We start from the raw sequence: 23,053 nt of genomic DNA, 5'->3' as shown, positions 1-23,053 counted from the left end.
ACCTCCTCCCCGCCCTCCTTGTCCTCCTCCGACGCCTCCCTCCCCTCTCCAAGGCAGCCCCGGACCGCCCCTGCGGTAGCGGCGCAGGGGCCGGCTCTGGGTGTTTGGAGTCCCGCTCATCCTCGGTGAAAGCAGAAGGAGGCCTCGCGAAGGGGTTATACTGGTTAAATTTGTGGGGAACAGTGACTTCACATCATTTTAAGAGGAAGTATTAAAGCTCCCCCCGCCCGGCCCCAGCCCCAGTGAACAGTAACGCAGGTACAGGGTTTTGAGGTTTTATTTAAGTCCCGTTACAGCACAACACCGCCTGGCAGCGCAGAGAGCAGCGTGCCCGAGGGGCGACCCTCGCCCCGTGTGTCCCACAGCCTCCGCCGGCACAGCCCCAGGGACCATGGACCGCCCCGAACCCCAAAAGTCACCACGCGAACTACATTAACAAACAGTTCCCCGAAATGAAGCGACTCCCCTCTTCCCTTAGGTAGGGATTGAAAAGGGAGGGAAATATTATTTTTGTCTCTCTTTAAAGGGTGACTTCGTTACTTTCGATGCTGCGACGATCTTGAGAATCCTCGGCACTTTCCAGGGTTTGGTTGCTGATGTCGTCAGAGAGCTCAGCTGACACGCGGTCCTGGCTCTCCCTGCTTTCCGCACTCGGGTGGCTGTCCCGGCTCTCCCAGCTTTCTGCACTCGGGTGGCTGTCCCCTCTCTCTTTGCTTTCCACAGTCGAGAGGCTGTCCCCTCTGACACCAGACTTGCTACTGTCGCCTTCTGCCTCGTGGCTGTCGGATTTGTGCCGGCTGTTGTTTTCCAAGCTCCGATCATGCGGATTGCTGTCCTGCTCGCTGCTGTCCCGCCCGTGGCTCTGGTCAGACCATACCACGCTGCTGGCGTGCTTCCTCAGGGAGCTGCGGGAAGCAGAATCCTCCCGAGAGACAGAGCGCTGGCTGTCTGCGTCCATGTCGCTCTCATCTTCCTCAGTGGCACCATAGATAAGCTGTGTTAGAGAGCAGAACAAGAGCCATTGTCACTCCTGGGGACTCCATCAAGTGCTGCACTAACGCAGGCTGCTCGGGCTGCGGGGACGCTCAAAGCCTGCATGATGCACCTCTGCCCGGAGATACTCTGGTGTTTTATGGAGTTACATGCACCTTTCACATTATGAGAAACTCGCATTTGATCCTGGCTTCAGATTTCACGTGTGCAAGTACATCATGATAGTGCAAACTGCAGTTTTGCACATCTTGCAGCAGTGGGCTACACTCCCACCCCAGCGCATCGGCAGCCGTCCACACCCTCTCACCTGTGGTACCCAGAGAAAGGAAATACATTCCTTCACTTATGCCTACTTTCCCGATACCAATTCTTTTCAAAACCAGCTCCCATAAAATGCCATGTCCATTTTCAAGTTCACTCCCCATTTCCAAAACCATGGGTACCACTGCTCAGTGCTACTTACCTTTTTAGCAGCTTTGTAGAGTTTGATAGACTTCAGCAGTGCGGCTTTTGCCCTCATCCTGTAGGCCACACTGTCACCTCTGCCAGCATTGTCTCCCCGGGTGAAAGGGAAGGTGGGGAATGGTTCAGTTACTGGAATGTCTGTGGGAAAACTCGTGACAACCTCTTCGGATTCATCTGTGTCATTGGAATCGTTGTCGTCGTCGTCATCATCATCATCCACATCTTCATGGCTCTTGCTTGACACATCAGGAAAGTGCTGGAAAACATTTTTTTATACATCAGGCAAATGAACACGGATTTGGGAGGTGCAGGCTGGTATCTGTCCCATTCACCCAGGGCTTAGGCACTGCTGAGAAACTACGTGCGGGCACTGCACTGGGTTCACTTCACCCTTCCCGGAGCTTTGTTTTATTTTGGGAGAGATGTTACTGCGAGAACCACACTTGACTGAGGAAAATGAGGGCTGCTACACACTGGCTGCCCTGCAGCACTCAACTAACATGTTGTCCTTCAAAACACTTACCAGCTGTACTGGGACATCCATGCTTTCTTCTGAAGAGTGAAGGGTCTGAAAGCAACACAAAATTCAGGTTAGGACACAAAGGCACGTACAGTAGAGCTGATCAGCATGTTGACTGTTCTTTAAGCACTTAATCAAAGCTTGCAAATCTTGGCATGGAAAGACACTCTGCTTTCTCTTCCAGTTAGGTGCCTGTACCTGCTGCGATGATGCCAGATCACTCTGGGGGTGCTGCTGACTCTCCTGAGACTGAGAATTCATGTGGTCGTTGTGATATCTGCGCAAGTGATGGCTCCTGGAGTCCTACGAGAGAAAATAAAAGGGAGAGGTTAATCCTCAAAGGAGCAGGCAAAGCTGCCTGCATCCTAACCTCTATTTTCAGGCAGATGTGGCATCTGGAGTACATAGTGCTTCTGTATGGGATGTGTCCTCAGCTATTCATTGCAGTAGGAAGAGAACAAGCCATGATCCCAGATGAACATTGTACCCGAAAGATGTATAGTTGTGCCTCTCCCACTGGCAGAGCCTGGGGAAATTCAGATCAGCTTCTCCAGCTTGTTTTTATTGAGTGGAATTTGGACTTAGGTCTAACAATCCTTGTTTCTGCTAATTCTTAGGCCCTTTTTGGAGGGTGATTTATCTCCCACATCATGAAGACTCTAAACCAAATGCAGTAGCTGGTTCTCAAAGCCAAGAATAGATTTTACAAGGGTAACAGCTGGCGATTGGGAACAAATCAAATAGCTATATACAAGACTAATGCAGTTCACTGACACCACTCAAAAGAAAATTACAGGGAATTGGATTAAAGTGCTCCTCCAACACCAAATATTGTCATCTGATCCACACTAACGAATCTGGGTTATAGTAATTTTGCCATACTGCAGTACCTCTTTTTTAGCAAGTAACAGCTAACATATTTTTCTTTAAGAGAAAAGATTTCCAGTGCTAGTCCAGAGATAGAACTAATGAAAGTCCACAACCAGGACATAAGACACAGGAAAAAGTCTATGGACATCAGTGGCTCTCTGCTTTGAAACTGGCTCATAACAGCCAGGTGAGGACATGTTCTGCAAGCATCTACAATCACAGAACAAGTACCTGAAAATGTGTTTTGGTGGAAACATAAAAAATAATCAAAAAGTATTTATTAAAGAAAAATTAACAGAAAGACAAAAGGAACTTACATATTTTTCTTCGGAGCTGGCAGAAATGGCATGGTGCTTGGATTGAATCACCTTGAAGGGAGAAAAGAGAAAAAGCATTTATGAGTATTTGCACTCAAGTGCAAAGAAAACAATACAAGTGCTGGGGATGTGTGTTTGTGATTTACTCACTGGCCATGCAGCAGTGATGCTGATAAGGCATAAACACAGAACTGCCACCTTCATTGTGATGTTTTACCTAGAAAATATATTGGAACAGTAAGTCAATAAGGTAAAATACCACAAAAATTCTATAGGATTCCTTTTTCCTGCTGTGCTTCACTGTGCGGAGACCAGGTCCCTGCTATGGATTCAACCTGCCCATGCTGATTTTATTTCCTCTGTCCTCCATCACTACCCCCCACCTAGCTGGTTTGTAATGAATTAGCTACTCAAAAGCTACAAGAATTTTAAAACTAAGTACTGAGAAGAGCTGAGCAGTGGTGAGAATAGCTACATTGAAAAAGTGAACTGACTCCTGTCATCTACTGATGCACAGACAAAGGAAAAGCTTTGCGAAAAACTAAGTGTTATAAATATCAGCTTTGGTTTATCTTCATTCATTTAACATAGTTTTTTTAAGAAGAGGCAGGCTAAGGCAAACTCAATTTGTATTCTCTTACCAGTTATTTTAAAACTAGTTTTTAGGGTTATTAAGTGAAGTTGCTGAGTAAAGTCAGTTTATATGAACATAAACTGCTCTTATTCATAGACCTGTATTTCCCCCTCCAGAAGTTTGAACAAAATAACCTGGGTTTCCAAACAAGAGATGAAGTGAAATAGCTGCTCACATTGCAGCTTTAGCAATTTAATAAATAACTGATGCCTGCTGAAATTAGGAGAGCTACAGTAAATTTCAGTGCTTACTGACCAGTTCCCAGAATAAGGAACATCCCTGAGAATTTAAACCAATTTACTGATGAAGAAGAGTCGTTCAAAACCTTGGTAAGTTACGGCAGGAAAGAAAGCTGCTTAGGACATTTAAAAGGCATTAGTAAGGCTGGCCCTGAGACAGGACACTCCAATAGAGGTATTGCAATTTCAAGTTTCACAGAGAAGTGTGGCTGTCCCATCCACTCAGGATTGTGCAGCACAGACTGTAAGCCTGCCAGGAGAAAAAAGGACACTGCCAGGCAGTGGTTACATGAGGGAGAAAGCTTTCTGTGTTCAAGCACCAGCTTTCAGTTTCCAGTGCATGATTCAGCAGCGGGGTTTTCAGTAACCTTCTCCCAACACCTATCAGCACACAAATTTAAAACTGTGATTATGTGTAATACCTGACATTGCTAAAGCAACCTTGCTCCTATAAAAGCACACCTTTTTCCACAGGGAAATATCAAACATCCCGGCCCAGTGAGGCAGTTTTCAAAGATCTGCTCAGTGTTTCCTAGACCAAAGCTGCAGATGGATTGGCACATGCCAGGTAACAAAGCAAAAGAAAATTACCTTTTCTGGTGCTGGAGGAGTGAGCCACAAGAGCACTCTTAGTGATCCCAGCAGCAGCTCCAGCTGGCTCCCAGCAGCTCTGGCTTTCTCCCCTTGTCCCCCGACTGCCTGACATCTCTGAGCTCTGGGAATTTAAACCCTGTCCCAAGCACAGCCACCAATCCCCATGTGGCGGAAAAAGATGAGGTCATGAGGCTCCTGGCCACTGTCCTGCCCACGTTCTCCTACACTTCCTCTTTGGCTTTGTGGCTTTTGAAGCAAACAAAAACCACTCTAAGGTTAAAACATTACTTATGGGCGAGATCATTAACCAGCAGGTCTATTGAATGCACAGTATTTGGTATCGTGTAGGAGGGCTTCAGGGCAAGTCTGTCCTCCTTTTGTGAAAAGCCAGAGCTCAGTTTCCCAGAAAACTTTTGTGCCCTGTTCTGCAGGGGGTAGGAATATCTAATGTTTACTGGAAGAAATAAATCTGAACATAAAATTCACCAAAGAGGTGTTAATGTTTCCACAAAGTTGTAGAGCTGCTCTCCAGGGCATGCATGGTGCAACAAGAATTGCAAAGATGGTACAGAATATGGCCTTTTGTATTTTTTGGTCTGACCTGGGTAAAAAAAAAGAATCAGTAGTACTAATTGTCTCAGTAGGAATTCTGCATCCAGAAACTTGCTTGTAAAGGTGCCCAAGAGCCGGTGGTGATCTAATTAAAGAAGACTGGTACATCTTTATGAGGAAATCTCTCTCCTTTGCTATTCATTTGTATTCCTTCTGGCTCCTTTCTCCAGTGTTTTGGTCAAGTCTGTTCCAGAGCCCTTTTCAGGCACCAGATACCAGATATTTTACAAACAAACAAACAAACAAAACAAAAAACAAAAAACAAAAAACAAAAACAAAAACAAAAACAAAAACAAACAAAAAAAAACCACCAAAAAAAAAAACCAAAAAAAAACCAACAGAAAAAAAGAGAGAGAGAAAGGGGAAAAAAAAAAGCACCTATAGTTCCAGTAGGAAGAGTGCCATGACTGGGATTGGGAAAAAAGGCACACCATGGGGTGAAATTCTATGTCTGCTGTGGAGCAGTACATCAGCCCTGCTGATGGGCAATTGTGGCAGCTTGGATGTCCATAGCTCTGGACTGATTCTGCATCAGCTGGGATGTGCTGGAGGAGTCTCAGACACTCTTCCATTTGATGTTTCTTTAAAAGGACAACGAGGTGCCATTCAAACACAGGAAAACATTCCAAACAGCCCTCTCAGAAGGCAGAATATTTACTGTTTCAAGGTGGTTATCTTTCTTCTTGTTTTTGATACCCAGCTAATGATTGCTGTGTCCTTAGTCAAGCAGACAAGAGAGACCTGTTGGTACCAGCTCCTGTTACCGGTTATCCTGTGCTCACTGACACTTCTGGGGCATGTTTAGAGATATCAGGAGTAACATACCCACGTTAGCTCAGCACCTGCCCATCACATCATCACACACACTTAACTAATTATGTTTTTGAGCTGCCATTGTCAAGAGCCAGAAGTTCAATTTAGTCTTCTTAAGAGACTGTTCTAATATCCCAGAAGAAGAATCAGATGAAAACACAGTATATAGCATATCCTTAGAAGTTCTGTATGTAAGGATCTACCTTAATGAGGACTGTCCTAGCTTTTATTTTTGGAGCTATGTGACCATTGTTATATGGTAACTCAGGAAAGACTTTTCAACCAAAAAAAGCCTTCAATAACTAGGATTCCAGCAGCACGATCTTCTGCAGATTTAGACAGATTTACCATCTCCCACTGTATCTGCAGCTCGGTGCTGCTGGAAACCAGTTTGCTGAAGCCCTTGAATGCAGACACAAGACTCCAGCTGGAGTGGGTGCTCTTTGAAATCTTGGTTTGAGCATCACGCAGTAGCTGATACTTACTTAGTTACTAGGGTGGCTCCAAAAGGCCACTGCTGTTGACTCCAGGGAACCCCAAGCCAGGCCCTTAGGTAGCCAAGTACATTTGATCCCAAACACCAGTCGTGACCATCAGTGAAAAACTACTTCCATCTGACAGAGCAAAAATGGAGACAGAGTGAAGCCAGTGGCTCACACCACTGGATGTGGGACTGGGTGTGCTGCGTCCTGCTCTCCTGTCCACACCCTGGATTAAATTTTAAGCCGAAAAACCCTACTTTCCCGACAAACCATTCATCAAGAGACACAGAACTGAAAAACAACCATATGCTCAAAGATCCTCTAGAGCTGCCGTCTGGCCAAAACCAACACTTGTGATCTGCATAATGGTGTATTACTGTGTATCAGACTGTCAGGAAAACACATATTATGTAAACAGCCTGTTTCACCAAGTTCAGCAGCAGTTATCAGTTGTGCTGATGGAGCCATTAGAAACAGAGGCTTCCTGCAGTTTGTTACAGACATTCCTGTGCAGGTCAATTATTACTGTGGCACCTCAAGGCAAATGTTTTGCAAGAACCTGGAACTCTTGTCTCCCAGCAGAGTCTCTATGTGACCCCCTGGGAGTTTTTCTGGCAAACAACTGATATTTCCAGTGTGCTGGGAGATGACAGTGTTTTTGAGTCTGTTGCCAAAGCTATATGGTTGATTTTGTAAGAACTAAGGAACAACAGGGATGTTTTGTAGGAATCCAGAAGCTATTACTAAAGAAGACACAGCTATTACTAAATGTCTTCATTTCATGCAAGATTAGCCTGTACAGAGCTGTAGTAAATTTAGCACTTGTCCCATGCCTATCCTTATGTGGTTATTGCTCCTATAAATCATTTTGTCTAGCTGAAAGATCCTTTGCCTTGGTAGGATTTGTGCTTCTTGTTGTCTCCCAGATAAGGAACAAGCAGGGCAGAAAGCAGGGAACTTTCACCATTTTCACTTCCCACATTAAAATCCCTAATTCTGGACAGAACGCTTGTCTGCTGGTGGCACAGGAGAAGCGACTTGCTTGAGTTTGTACAGGTGGGAGGGTACATGATTCCGGCTTTCAAGAGCTGTCAGGGTCTGTGCAGAGCATGACTGTGACAGGCTGTAATTTGCTGCATGTAGGTGACGTTTTCTACTTGTCTGTCCTGTCAAACAAAGCTTTTGACCACAATGCCTTCCATCCTGGGCTGTGTTGGAAACCTGTGGTTAGGCTGCTGTTTTGTGTTGTCAAGAAGCTGTATCAGTGCCTCCCTGTGCGACCTCCAGAACCTACCTAAGATCCTGAGCTGGGACATCAGTGTGATGCCCAGTGATACCTCTGGCTGGCTTGGGAAGTCCCAGCCTGCCTGCAGTGGCCTGTAGTGCTCAGTCAGCTTTCAGGACAGCTGGGTTTTGTTGAGTTTTGTTCAACAAAAAACAAGTTTGGAGGTGAACATGAGCAAAAACTAGATGGCAAAGACTAAGGCTGGAAGAGAGAGGTTAATTTCTTCAGCAGCATTAAGAATTTTATCAGGTACTGTTTTGCAACTAGGATATCCCAAAGAAAAGCACACTCAGTAAAGACAGGTTTCTGTGAAAGACAGATGAAAAGCAAAGCTTTCTTACATTGCTACAATAAAATGCTCTTTGGAAACTCAGTGTGTCAACCAATGTATCTCCCAAAGCCATTACATTTTCCTGATTAAAGCTTCAAAAGTGAGGAAAATCTTACATACAACAGTGGGTAGACTTCAAACAAACCTTTCTGACTCTTAAATAGACTGCACAGACCACCACAGTGTTCGTGTCCAGGCCCAGGAGAATATTTGGTATGCAGAAGAGGTATGGGTGTCAGATCTGTTTGATAAAGAAATTACAACAGAGATTTGCTCCTTACATGTGTGAGCAGGGCACCCTGATTATACATGCTTTGCAGCATAGCTCTGTATCTTTTCCTTTGCACCACTTGGAGCAACAAAAGGAGTTACAGTCTCTCACTTTCCCAGAGTCAGCCCCAGCAGTTCCTCGAGGAGTTGCAGAACTAGGCACAGTACTGATCTAGACCTGCAGTAGGTGAGAAATTGGGACAGAACAGTGATTTTCCATGAAACAACCCCACCACAGGCTGACAGCATATTAGAAAGTGCCAGTGTCTGACACACTGCACAGTCTTTTGGTCTGTCCTTATCTCCCTCCACTCATAGAGAGCCCACTCATTTGCCTCTGACTTCTGGGACTAGTCACTACCTGTTCCCATTTTCTAATGGCTTTTTAGGAACAGCTTTGGAAAGTGAAGAAAAAAATTAATATTTGAGAAACTGCCATACACCTGTGGCTCACAAATCCTGGAGGCTGGACAGCCTCAGTCAGATCCCAGGTTTCAGAGAGGCAAGAGGCTGCTTCTGCTACAGCATAAATACAGCTCAGCTCTCTATAACTTGCTAAAATGGAACCCCACTGATGTTTCCTCCCTTGACTTTCACAGCCAATTAGAAAAAAATTCCCAGATCTTTTTTCTTCCTGTTGAAATTCATGTATTTTAATACCGAAGTCCATGTAGCAGCAGGTTTTGGAATTAAACCAGCACAGAAACATTAGGTTATTTTCTGGTCAGCAGAGTTACCAGTGTGAAGAGCAAAACACCAGCTTTTCAGTGCTGGGTTTGTAGCTGTGCTTTGTCTCTGAATTGACAGGAGAAGAATTGCATTTGTTTCAACTGGAAAATAAGAAACACAACAATAGCATGAAGTACTCTTAGAAACAAGAATGACCAGTGAAAGAATATATGGTGTACATCATATTTTCATAACTGTGCCATTTTGTAATGTATGTAACCCTCAAAAAGCAATTTTTTGAGAACAGGGGGATAAGACTTTCTCATCTAAGTGGGAGCTGAGCTCAGTCTGAAGCCTGAACACTGCTGCAGAGATAATGCTCCAGGACGAAGGAAAGCGTGCAAGGTGTGTGTGCTTAAATCCCATGCATGCTCACTATCAGTTTGCCAGCTCAGGGCTCACAGCTTGAGTGCTGAGGGGAATTTGATGGTAGGAAACAGCTTTACAGAAGGTTGCTTCTCAGACAAGCATTGCAAAAACTTTGTGACAAGTTGTTTCCCTCTCTCCCCTCTGCTCAGTTCCCTGTTTTCTATCCTCTGCAAAATTTTCTCCTCCTACTGAGAAAGGACACTAATGGAAAAATCTGAATATGCAGAATGGGGATGGAAAAAATGGCATCTTCTCAGTCTGTATTGTGAAACTTGGAAAGTCACAAGATGCCTGTTCTCCCTGGTGCGGGGAGTTTTGGCAGGGCACGGCAGGAATGATTCCACGCACTCTGCACGCTTCCGGATGCACCTTCACGAAGCTCTGCTGGCAAAGCACAGAGAGCCACCCCATTGCTGCAAGAAACAGAGCAGATCACAGCACAGCAGGACAGCGAAGAGGTAGACAGGGAGATGATGGGCCAACTGCTCTGTGCACTGCTTCTGTGCATAACTGAGATGAGCATGACAGAGTCCTAACTGGGTCCCAGGAATCCTTATCACACAGCAGCCTTGATTTCGCATTCCATATTTACCATGTTGAGCTCATGTCATGTCTCCACACACAGCTACATAAGGATTGCAGCACGAGGAGCAGAGAGTCCAAAAAAGTTTGCTCCCAATCCCAGAGACAAACCTTTCACAAGACACACTTTCTGAGTTCCTCCTGGAAGAGGCCAGTGCAAAACAGATAATTTGGAGAGGTGCCGGGCATTACGCAACCCAGGATTCCACCCTGCATATCTGTGGTTATCTGTACACAAGGCATCTTTTCTGGGTCTGGAGCAGGGGAATTGTGTGCTGTTTGCATGTTGTGACCCTGTCAATAAACCTGACCTCACACACAGGCTTGGCTACATATTAGAAACCCATCAGATTTCACGTGGCTTCAGCTTCTGTTGTGAGCAGTTTTCTCAACTCTCAGCCCAGGGCCACGGTGGTCTGAGGCAGGACGGGCGCAGAACTGAGTCAGTGTGAAAACAAACATGTCCCAGGCACTTTGCCCCAGGGTGTGGGGGCCCTGCTGGTGGAGTGGGAGGAAAAACCCATCTGTGGGCTTGCTGAAGGGAAATTAAAGAGTTGGGGACTGGGCTTGGGGAGGAAGTTGTTTGGCCAAGAAGCTGATTTGATTTTGTGGCGGAATCAAAAATCAGCAGGCCAGGGTCAAGGCCTGTCCCGTCTCGACTGAATCATGGAGAGATTCCCCAGAGCTTGCTCAAGCTTGGAGGTGATGCGGCTGTTTTCTCGCAAAGCCGATCCAGGCAGGAGCTCTACAGGAACCATGCTTCTCCACTGCAGCAGTGAATCATTCTGGCTCTAGCTTGGAAAGCCAGAACACCTTCTGCATGTCAGTACACTTCTTTTAATTAATATTGGGGTCATCACCCCAATATGTACAACAAGCAATAAATGTGCCAATAGAGAACATCACTCAGACCCAGCAATTTCTTCTTGTGTTTTGTATATTAAAATTTTTTTAAACTTGAAAGGGTTTTTAAATGAAATGTGAAGCAATAACTTACACCTGACAGGTTTTACCATCAGCGAGTCAAAGGAGATGTTTTCTTAAAAGTATAATGTTTCAAGAAAATATGATAAATTGATAGACTGAACAGTTCAGATACAAGTGTCTGGGAAAAAGTAAAAAGGTTTCTTTTCATTAAGCACAGAAGCACAAACACTTTTGGCGAGTCCCTTCTCTCCCTCCTGGCTTACCAGCTCTCTTTGGAAGGGTGCTGCTCTTTCGGAAATACACAGTTGAGAGATAATCACATCCAGATTTAGAAAATAACATTTTGCACATAATTCATACTGGCTACCTAGACAGATTATTGGTTGAGTGTGTAGCTATAAATTTGGCAGAATAAATGGCAAACTGTGGTTGGCATATGGACGCAAAGCAGGATGCAAACTGCAGCTATACATTAACTGGAGGAAAGCCTAAGAAAGTGAGTTAATCAGCAGGATCTGAAGCGAACAATAAGAAAGGGCAGCTGACAGGGCAACTAACTCTTGAGGAGCATATGCAGCATCAGAGCTCTTTGCATTAGGAGGAACATTACCAGTCAATAAATAACAAGCCAGCACTGCTATTTTGCTCACTGAGTCTTGTTTATCACAAAGAAGTCAAATGACTTCTCCTCACCCATGGAAAATGTGAACACAGAGGATGACAGGCAATTTTGGGAAGCAACATCTGTTCTGTATGGAGAAACTTGATCAGCTATACCCAAAATAACTGATGTTGAAACACAGACTAGATCTCATCTCAGCAATTGATCAGGCAAAAGTAAGAAGCTCGACTGCTGGTTGGTGCTGAGTTGGTCTCACCTCAGGCAGCAGGGCAGCGACAGGGCAGAGACACGTGGGCTGAGCCAGGCTGGGGAAGACAGATCTCAGGAGGCAGGTTATCAGCAGATAACTCTGTGCTCTCTGCAGGGCTGAAAAGCATTTTTTATGGCACCCAGTCCCTGAAGGAAGTGCTATAGGAACTCTGACACCCGTACCTTCATTGGCACTGATGCAGTCGCATCCCACAGGAGTTTGCCACATCCCTGACACATCCTACTTCTGCTCTATCCTAAAAGTGCAGGCAGGGGCATATTACGCAGCTAAATTACCCAGGCTCCCTAAAAACCCCTCCTTAAGAAATCAACAGCAAAGGAGAGTGCTGGATCACAGCAAGTTCCAGTGAGATTATTCCTAGTCTTCTGTTTCAGGCTTAAGTAAAGACGGAAAGAAGAAGGCTTAATTTCAGCAAATATTCATGGTCATGGATGTCTCTGTTCCTCTCCTCCAGGCAAAGAAGCCAGGTTGACACACTGGACATTTGTATGTGTACCTTCAATCTCCCACGTCAGCAGATTCACTCATCCTACCCAGTTTCTAGGTAGCTGCTCTCCTGAGAGAGAGAGAGCAGTGTAACACACTGCAGTCCCACTGGACACAGATTTTTACAAGAGGAAAGGCAGGATCAAGTCTCAGAGCAAGGGCGATGGAAGGTGGGCTGTCCAGGGAATATTACCCATGACTCTCTTTTGGACAGTGCTAGGAGTGTCATTGCTGGGGTGTAACACTGCTGCTTCACAGGCAAGTTACAAGGCACCCTCACTGGCTTGTCTGGGGTCTTAAGATGATAGGAATAATGTAGATTTTTCAATGATGATTAAAAAACAGTAGCATCAAAATAATAAGAAACGCAAACTACCATAGCAAGATTTTTTAAAATATGCCTTTCATTTAGCTTCATGTCTACCATACCTGCCCTTCCCACACTGATGTTATAGCAAGTGACTTCAATAATTTTCAGCAAAAATACTATTAATTATGGCTCTGATCTTGCAAAGCTACTGTATGGGCACAAGCTTTCTCTTAGAGATCAAATAGTTATCAGATCCAGTTATTGGGTAGGTTATTAAATGTATTTTTTTAAAAAGCAGGCCACTCTAAGTCTTGAGGTAAGAATAATTTGCACATTTTGTTTATCATCTCCTGGCTTGATAATGCCAACAAAGGAGACGAGGCATAGATGATACTAAAAGCTTGCTCTGAACTCCAATTGTACTAGCATTTCACACATTGATCAAGGAAAAATACAGAGGCAAAATAGAAGAGAAGAAAAAATTAACCCGGCCAAGTAATTGTGTTCCTTGGCTGTAGGTTTTAAGTATCTTTCTTTAGCAGGGAGGCATCCCCGCAGACTTCAGTGAAGAACAGCTCTGTTTTGCACATACACAGATTGCACACTACACAGATGCTTCAAATTGAAGCTTGAGACAGCAGGGCTGCTCCCCTTTCACCACGATAAGGCCTGCTGACAATTAGCTTGTCTGCTTCTTTCCTACCCCATCCCTGCTTAGCAATTAAAGGGGGCAAAGGCGAGCCTGTGGTCTCCCTTGTTACATGTTGGAACAGCTGCAGGGGCTATCCAGGGGTCCAGGTTAATACCCAGAAGATCTTGCCTGGAAAGCTGACAACTCCCCCAGGCCTGAACTGGTGATACAGACAGACTAGAAGAGTCAATTACCACAGTGTACAGATGATACAAGCCAGAGGATGAGGATCTGTGGATTTTTAAAGCTGAAACAGGCCATCTTTTACTCTGACCCCCCTGCACACATCAGACTGAAGGAAAAGTTCGCATATTACTGGGTTTATCAGCTTGCATTTGGCCAAATGCAGTTATTCCTCCAGCACTGCGGTTGTTCTGTGTTAAAGCTACTTTCCATAAAGTCACATTGATGAGCACTAGTTACAGCACCCACTTGTAACTCTAAGAATTAAATTATGCACAGGCCTTTGGATTCCCCCTAGTTTTTAACAGCCAGAGAAGAGATTATTCTGGCCATTTACACCATTCAGCCGTGTATAAACACAGCAGCCTGGCTCACAATTATCAGTTCTGTTCCAGCCCCTGGTATTTACAAGTTATATTCTGATTTTAACAGAGATAAGCCTGATGGCAATGCTGGTGAGGTTTTTCCAGCACCCTTATGCTCCCAGCTGGGAAAGCCTCCCCAGAGCACTGGCTTCTCACCCTGCTCCAGTTTCAGATTTTGCTGCCCAAGAAGTCTGCTTTACTGTGTGGCAAACCTATCTGTAACTTCTAGGGAAACAGGAGCTTCCCCAATTCCATTAGGCTGCATACACATCTTCTGGCTTTCTGGAAATGGTATTTCTCCTCCCAGTGATCAACTCTGAAAGACAGCAAGATGGTCAAAGTAGCTGAACTACTGATGCAAAATGGATTAGAAATCCATGGACATTAAAACAATTTTAAAAGTGACAATATTTCTCCACTCCTTTCTCAATGCAATACAATGCACTCTCATTGCTCTTTCCTCTGCAAAAGCTTTTCCTAACTTCCTAAGAACACCTTGTCATCATGCAGGGCCTGTGCCTGGCAGAAGCAATTCTTGTGCAGGTTTTCCAGCTCTTACTCTCCAGAAAATCTCGTCATCAGCCCAGGCCCTACTCTAATAAGCAACAAGGCAGAAATTAGGCTCTCCAATGAAAACAGCTATTGGTTTATTTGTTTGGGTTTTTATTTCGACATAGTAATCTCCCTACAGGCGTTCTAGGAAAGCACAAGAGGAATGTTTCTTCTGCGAAATGTAATTAACATAGTTTTCTTCCTGCTGCAAAGTATAATTGCAAATATAAACCAACACACGAGAATGGGGTTATTTTGGGTGATGGTTTTGTGCAGCAAAATACTGTGGACAAGTTTGGTTTGTCAAACTGAAGACAGGGCAGACGTCTCTCTCCCTTCCTGTTTAAGCCAGTGGTCTGGGAAGGGCTGTCGTAACCTATAATGACAGTCAGCTCACCCAAGGAAACTTGTTTCCCCCAATCTATAAATGAAGTTTTCTGAAGGCTGAACATATGCCAGAACATGCACATGCTTTGTGATCCTGTGAGACATGGCAAACCCTGGTCCGATTTCAAGTTGTGTTAAAACTCACATAAAAATGCCTCAGTTCTGACAAATCTGCTGCCTTTCAATACCTGAGGGGAGCCTACAAGAAATCTGGAGAGGAATTGTTTACAAGGGCATAGGACAAGGGGAAATGGCTTTAAACTGGCAGAGGGCAGGTTTAGTTTGGCTTTTAGGAAGAAATTCTTTACTGTGAGGCTGGTGAGGCACTGGCACAGGTTGACCAGAGAAACTGTGGAAGCGCCATTCCTGCAAGTGTTCAAGGCCAGGTTGGACGGGGCTCTGAGCAACCTGGTCTAGTGGAGGGTGTCCCTGCCCGTAGGAAGCGGATTGAAATTAGATGGCCTTCAAGGTGCCTTCCAACCCAAAGTGTTCTGTGTTTCTACATACCTTCTCACACACAGCTCACACAAGGGTGCAGAATATTCTTTTGAAGTCGAAGAAGTAAGCCAAACTTTCCTCTGCAAAAGCATTTCCTAAGGGCTTGATCAAACACGGGATCATCCTCACATTTCACTGTGTATCTGCAAATGCTCTTCAGGTGGCAAAGCACTTAAACCTGTACATGGCTGAGCCCCAGCAGCTGTTGAGAGCAATGGAGTGTGGCACAGTGGGACTGGATGGCTGCAGCCTAGGAAAGCAGTGGTGAGTCACCTCCTGGCTGGAGGTCACTTTACCCAGATGGGCAATTCCTTGCAACGTGTCCCCACATGCAAAGCATATAATCCAAGACGGAAACAGGGACTGAAATAACAAATGCTTTACTTTCCCCTGCTCTCCAGGCCAGGTCAATCATTAAACACAAATGAAAAATTACATTCCATCGGCACAAACCCTCACTAGTAGAAGTAAGCATTTGTTTACTGAGTGTGTTGGGATCTGAGCTCTACAGTCATTACTATAAATCTTTTTGAGCCTTAAAAAAAATCAGCTGCTTTCTATCTTATCTTCTTTATTCACTGCAGGAACGTACAAGTGAATACTCTGTCCTCCATCCATAAGACAAGACACTGCAGCACAAGTGGCCTGGCTGAATAAATAGTTGGGAAAAGCAGGCAGCAACATTGCACCCTGAGGAACTGCAGACCAGTCAGTCTCCCCTCAGTGCCTGGAAAGATCCTGGAGCATATCCTCCTGGAAACTATGCTAAAGCACATGGAAAATAAGGAGGTGATTTGTGACAGCAAACATGGCTTCACTAAGGGCAAATTATGCCTGACAGATTTGGTGGTGTTCCACAACAGGATTACAGTGTTGATGGATAAGGGAAGAGGGACTGACAATATCTACCTGCACTTGTTCAAAGCATTTGACACTGTCCTGCACAACACCCTTGTTTGTAAACTGGAGAGGTGTGGTTTTGGTGCATAGACTACTCAGTGGATTAAGTGACTGGATGGCAGCATGCAAAATTAAAATCAATGGCTCTTTGTCCATCATCAGTGATGAATGGTGTTCCTCAGGAGTCAGTTTGGACAAGCACTGTTTAACACCTTTGTGGCACTCCTGGACAACAGGATTGAGTGCAGAGTCAGCAAGATTGCTGACACCACCAAGCTGTGTGGTGCAGCAGACACACTGCAGGGAGGGGATGCCATCCAGAAGGATCTGGACAGACTTGAAACGTAGGCCTGTGTGGACCTTATGGAGCTCCACAAGGCCAAGTGCAAAGTTTGCATCAAAAGCGGAGTGGCCAGCAGGTCAAGGAAGGGGATTCTGCCCCTCCGCTCCACTCTGCTGAGACCCCATCTGGAGTGTTGCATCCAGCCCTGGGATCCTCAACATGAGAAGGACATGGAATTGCTGGAGGAAGTCCACAGGAGGTAACAAAGATGATCAGAGTGCTGGAGCACCTCTCCTATGAAGACAGGCTCAGAGAAATGGGGTTGTTCAGCCTGGAGGATACGCCAGGGAAATCTTACAGCACCTTCCAGTACCTAAAGGGGGCTGCAAGAGAGCTGGAGGGGGACATTTTACAAGAGTACATAAAGGACAAGAGGGAAATGGCTTTAAACTGACAGAGGGCAGGTTTAGATTAGATATTAGGAAAATACTCTCTACAGTAAGGGCAGTGAGACACTGGAACAGGTTGACCAGAGAAACTTTGGAATCCTCATCCCTGTAATTGTTCAAGGCCAGGCTGTATGGGGCTCTGAGCAACCTGGTCTAGTGGAATGTGTCCCTGCCCATGGCAGGGGGTTGGAACAAGATGGTCTTTAAGGTCCCTTTCCACCCAAACCATTCTGTGATTCCAAGTTAGAAGGCTTTAGGAGCACACAAGACTAAGCACAAGTGGTATATACACACAGTATATATTTTTAAAATTAATTTTCTAGATATGAGAAGATAGCTGGTTATCTATCAGAATGTACAGCCATCCTGCCGGGAAGGTGTTTGTTAGGAAGGGGAGTTGGAAATATGACTAAATATTTTGATTTCCAGGTAATTGCACAAAAGCAACTGCACAAAACCTGAAGATCTTCTTGAATCAAATTCCTGCTAAAAGCCAGAAATTCAAAAGGTGGCCTCTCACAGGTGTGTCACAATGTTTTGGCCCTTTCAGTCAGGTGACTTACTCTGTCACAGTACAACATTCACACCTGCAGCTCATCAAGGGTTTCCTGACCCTTCCAGCAAGCTTTTAGTACCAGATTACTCTTCTGGCTCTGTTTGTGAAGCCTGTGAGAGGATTCATCCATTAAAACCCAGGGCCACGGTGGCCTGGGTGGTCCTTGTCTGGGCAAGTGGAGAATACAGGCAAGCAGGTGCAAGGAGGGTGACAGTTCCAGGCACAGCTTGGAGCTAGCATTCATCTGATACTGACAGTGGTCACCAGGATTGCCACAGGCTCACAACCACAAGAACTTCTCCTCATGGCCTGTCAGGGGGTACGGAAAAACTTAACGGTTTCTTAAGGAAAAACAAGCAGAAAAGGGCACAGAAAATTTGTCAGGCCAATCGCTGTGAGGAGGTGGCTTAAGCCAAGGATTGTGTGCATTCTGTGCAAGGGTTCTGCCTCATGCACCCCCATCTGCATGCTCTGTTGGCTTGTAGCCTATTGCAGGTGCACATCTCTCAGACCAAACACCTTCCGGCTTTGGAGAATCAGCCTGACTCTCAGAAGGAGCTGAGGTCCAAATTGCTGCTCCTTGTTTCAAACACAAGGAAATGCACGTGAATTCTGAGCAGCTTGAGAGGTGTGACAGACTGCTTTGTTTCAGTACCATGTAAAACTTTTAAACTGGGATTTTCCAGCAGCATTCCAGTGCCAGACTGGTGATTTATGAATCATGTTCTGTCACATCAGCAAGGTGCATCAATCCCTGCAGCAAAGACTATTAAGGCTCTCTGTTGCTCACTGAAACAAGAGCAGGCTCCAGCCTGAGCAGTGCTCTACTCGTAAAAAAAGAAGTGGGAGATGCTCTTACCAGTCACTGGAGAACATCTCTTCAGTACAAGCTTTGCCTTCCTGGGGGTCTTTAGTGACAGCTTGCCATCACAAGACAGAGCAACCCCAAGTAAAAGTATTTCTCAGGCACACACACGTGGAATATCCAACAGCATCAGAAGAACAGGTGGCTATCAGTAAGTACTTGTATATGAACTGAATTGAATCATATCAGCACTTTGTTGCAAACTACTCTGGAAACTAATTCCTGTATGGTTTCTGCAAGAAGGGTAAGCAAATGGAGCGAGTCATGCCACACACTTTGACAAAACCTCCCCATTGTGCCTGGCATGCTAACAGGTCACTGGCACTTGCAAAGGGTCAGAGCCTGCAGCAGGCTCTGGAAATACAGATCCTAAGTGCAGGAAGAGTAAGAAACAACATCACCATTGCCCTTCTGATACAAGTCACACCAAGGGATTGGTTAGCAGAAGTGGACGATCAAAGAGAAAGAAAACAAGCTAAAGACCTTTTTTTTTGCCAGCTGTTTCTCATCTCCTGGAGAGCACATCACAGTAGCTGTTCTAGGCTGTTCTCACCTGTACACAGAGTCAGCTGTCCCACACTGAGTTGTTTACAGCCTCAGGGCTTTATCTGCCCTTGAAAATGTTAGCTTTTGACCTGTGCCCTTACATTTCTTATATCTCTGAGCCCTTAAAAACCTTTTCTGTGGTCCTCATGACTATTGGAATTTTTCTGCAAACCCTGAGAAGCAGAATAGCTGTTTTGAAAACAGTCTGATACAGGAAGTCCATGCCAGAGCCCTGCACAGCTCTGCCTCCTGAGCCCAGCATCCCCAGGAAGGGGTTCCCTTCCTCTCCCCTCTACAGTGCCCTGAATGAGGCTCTGACATGAAGTCGGGTACCAGTCACTTTGTCCCTGACAGCATGGTCTTCAAAGCCGTGGAGAGAAACCAAGACTAACATCAGCTGTTGCTGAGGCTTTTGTACCATGGGGCTGAAGTATTTTATTACTGCCATTAAAAATCAAGTGATTTAATCTCACTGGTGTCCTAATGCATACCTTGTTAACTAGATCTCATTTTCTAGTTAGCCATGAACTATCAGACTATTCATGCCTTTAAACAAGTAAGACTTTCAGGGATTAAGTGTGGTGCAGAGCTTGCTGTGCCAAACCCACTAACACCTTTCCCACCTGTCAGGTGTGTCAGAGCAGGCTGCCCAGTCAGCATGACCCAGGACAGTGCCTGGCCACAGACCTCAGTCCCTGAGGCATCAGCCCTTTGATTTTCCCCCCTGGAAGAGGATGCAGCAGCCAGTGCAGAGAGAGTGAAATTTTCTTCCCCTCCACAAAACTCCTCCAGATGACAGAGATGCCCTGCTGTTTCCCTCCACAGCCCCATGTGGAGAAACAGAAGCCCACACCCCAACAAACACCTCCACCTCCCAACTCAGGGGAGGTTTCTCTAGCTCTGAAAACCTAGGCCTGGGCAGTGTTTGAGCTGTATGGAGAAAGGACACAGATTAGTTTTTCCAGCAACCATCTCTTTTCTGGGGTCTGGCTTTCTGTTTTAAGTGGCCCAGAGCCAGGCCACACTAAGTAAGCAATAGCAAAGGTATAGCATAATTCCTGGTAAAAACCTACCCCTGGCTCAGCAAACAGGAAGCTAAAACTTCCCTACCTTCCTCCAGCACACCTCCACAAAGCCCCTTTTGTAGGATGCACTGGTTAGGACAGGCAGGACAACACGGAGTAAGGGGAAAGCATACAGGGCTTACAGGGGGAGGCTGTGCAGGGTGGAAACAGGGAGTGGAGACATCCTCCTCTGCTGGGAGAGGGCAAGAACATGTTAGACCTCATGTACGGCAGCATCTCACCTTAAACACACTTAGTACCCCCCACAGCCCTAGCTGGTGGCTAAGGGAGAAGGCACACAGGGAGGTCAGAGAAGGGCAGAGCTTCCCGACACCCGTTCACTTCCAGGAGCGCTTACTCATTGCTGGGAAGTGCCGAGAGCAGCAACTGTTCCCTGGCTCTTGCACAGAAAATCCCATCTTGCCCCAGGCGTGTGTCAGAGCCTGTTTCCAGTGACCTGTGAGAGCTGGGAGGCCACAGCAGACACTGGGTCCCAACGAGATGACAAAATCATCATCATCTGATTGTGAGTCACCTCAAGCAATTTAGCTTCGGGCAATTAGCTTGGAGACCAACATCCCTCCCTGCCTGTTAGTGATTTACATCCAGAATACCTTAACCTTTTGGCACGGGAGCTGCCTGCAAAACCCAGGGAGTTTGTCCAGGGAAACTCATCCTGAGGGGTCCCTCCTTAGCTGCAGCATGAACCTTCCCCTGCTAAGAAGGGACCTGTACAAACCAATCTACAGGTCTTCAATATCAATTTTCTCATCACCAGTGTAGCAGTTAATTAATTTTTTACAGGGGACTACTTCACAGCAAGAACCATTCCTTTGCATTAATGATCATTATTCAGATGGATTAATGATAAACAGGAATAAAGGCAAAAATTTTCCAGGCAGCAAATGAGACTCCAAGATATGCCAGGCCACGGCAGCCCTGCATCTCTTGATGTTTCCCCCACAGCCTTCCCTACATCATCTTCCCTTCATTTCTGTTTTGGCTCATTTCAAAAAGCATAAAATGGAGCTTGGAAGCATAAAAGAACCAGATACAATGAGTAAGAGACTATTGCACAAAACTGAAGGAATTTCATTAAGGAGTCCCTTGACCTCATTTGGCTGAGAATTTTGGACAGGCAGAGCAAGGAGCTAGCAGCAGTTTTCTCAGGTTGGAGAAGAGAAGGTGAGCACTGACAGAGGGCAGAGCAGGAAGAGATGAAACAACAGGGTAGAAACGCATAGTGGAAAAGGCAAGGCTGGAGAAATAGCAGTGGAAAAAAGGGTTGAGGGGGAAAATGCCAATAGGGCAGAAATCCAGAAGGCTGGCAGGGGAGAAGGCTTGGAGCACAGCTAGCTGAGGAAACTGGGCTGGAAAAGGGGGGAGAGAGAGCAAAACAATGAAGTGGAATCCACTTAAGGAATGCCTTAGCAGAGGCAGAGCTCAAGCAGAGGAAAAGAGCACGGCCCCAAGTCTCCCTCCCCACCAGCACCACACAGCTTTCTGCACAAGTCTGTAGCAATGGTCCCTGCTGGGGCAGGTCTGCCAGTGTCTGTACTCCTGCATTAACTCTGCTCTCATGAGCTTGATTGTTTAATTAATATATTATCCCCAAGAAATCAACTTTGCAAGCCCTGCCTTAAAGCTTGGTGTGATCTGCATAAAAAACTTAGAGTGTAAACTGAACTGCTGCTTGTGGCACAAATCCTGGTGTTCATGCAGTGCTCTGAGTTTCTGGAGGTTCCCAAGGGTGTCCTTGTTATGGCTGGCATGTGCAGCCTACACTGTCATCAGGACTCCATCTAAATACATGCCAACTGCAACTATTTTATCCAATTTCTCCGAAGGTGGAGAGCAGCAGTGACGGCAAAGACAGAGGTAAAGAAGTGTTGAGAACCCCTACCTTTTCAGTGCTGCTGGTGATTAACTCACCTCTCCTTTTTAACAGTGGGCCAACATTTCCCTTCTGTTTTTGCCTGTTGTTTATGTATCTAAAGAACTTTCCTGGCAGTTTTCAACATCTCTGGCCAACTTAAATTCAAGCTGAGCTTTTGCTTTTCTAACAGCATCCCCGCAGTTTTACTAGTAGGAAGAGATGCTCCTCATCAAGGATGTGGGATTATGACCTGACCAAGACAAAATGTGTTTAACATCCGATAGCTGATCCACATCACCACTTCTCGCAGCAGCATCCTCTGGTCCCTGCCAGACAATCATTACATGCTTTTGTTAGATTTATATATATTCTCTTTTCTGCAAATTTAACAAGGACCTTCCCTTCCCATAAATTACAGCTTTCCTTTGGCTTTCAGGCCAGTCTGCTGCTCACTTGCTCATGTTTTCATGCGGCCCGAGCTGCTTGTGTTTGGCTTTTCTGAGACGCTGACTGTGGAGAAGGTTAAGCAGTTTAGTGGTTGAGTGGCTGGTACAAAAACAAACCTACAGATTTCTGATCCAGAACACCAAAACAACACAGTATAGAGAAACAGCCCAGCTGGGGCCAAGCATACGTGCTATTGCATTACACACCCCTGGTGTTTATTTACAAAGCAAGTCAAGCTGGGCTGCCATCCCCCCTTAAACGTGTACTTTTCATGCCCAGAAATTGTCCTTGGATCAAGTTCCTGGTGGGAGGAGTGTGTAAAGCAGCCATGCCTGAAGGATCTGTGGCCAGCAGGCTTCTCCAGCACATCTTCCCAGAGGTGAAACACAGGTGTGAAGGGCTTGTCCACAGCTGCTGTGGGCTCTGAGATACCCGAGACAACAGTGGGAGTTTGGCACCTGTGTCGCAGGCAGAGTGGGAGCTTCAGACAAAGTTTATTACAGAAGCCTTCCCATTAAGTCACAAGGTGTGGAAATAACCCCCTTGCTTTTTGAACTCCTCAAAGAGGAGCCTAGTGCAGCTGGATCCAATCTTGGGCCGCACACTTTGCCAATGGTTTATGTCCAAGGGATTATACAGGTGTAATTGAGCCTTTATACAACTTTGTCCA

General features: G+C 45.7%; 1 protein-coding gene across 1 annotated transcript; it reads right to left on the bottom strand.

The window, feature by feature from the left end:
- Positions 1 to 259: 259 nt before the first annotated feature.
- On the bottom strand, positions 260 to 4,751 carry SPP1 (secreted phosphoprotein 1). The gene is made up of 7 exons (XM_017744271.1): positions 4,630 to 4,751; positions 3,316 to 3,382; positions 3,166 to 3,216; positions 2,177 to 2,281; positions 1,982 to 2,026; positions 1,457 to 1,714; positions 260 to 994 (listed from the first exon to the last, which is right to left on the bottom strand). Exons 2-7 carry the CDS (start codon positions 3,367 to 3,369, stop codon positions 521 to 523), a joined length of 987 nt encoding a protein of 328 aa, XP_017599760.1. The 5' UTR covers positions 3,370 to 3,382; positions 4,630 to 4,751; the 3' UTR covers positions 260 to 520.
- Positions 4,752 to 23,053: the final 18,302 nt, after the last annotated feature.

The sequence above is a fragment of the Corvus brachyrhynchos genome, unplaced genomic scaffold (genome assembly GCF_000691975.1).
Source record: "Corvus brachyrhynchos isolate BGI_N302 unplaced genomic scaffold, ASM69197v1 scaffold229, whole genome shotgun sequence".
Taxonomy (NCBI): Eukaryota; Metazoa; Chordata; class Aves; order Passeriformes; family Corvidae; genus Corvus; species Corvus brachyrhynchos.
The sequence above is the reverse complement of the archived record's forward strand: the minus strand, read 5'-3'. Positions and strand labels throughout refer to the sequence as shown.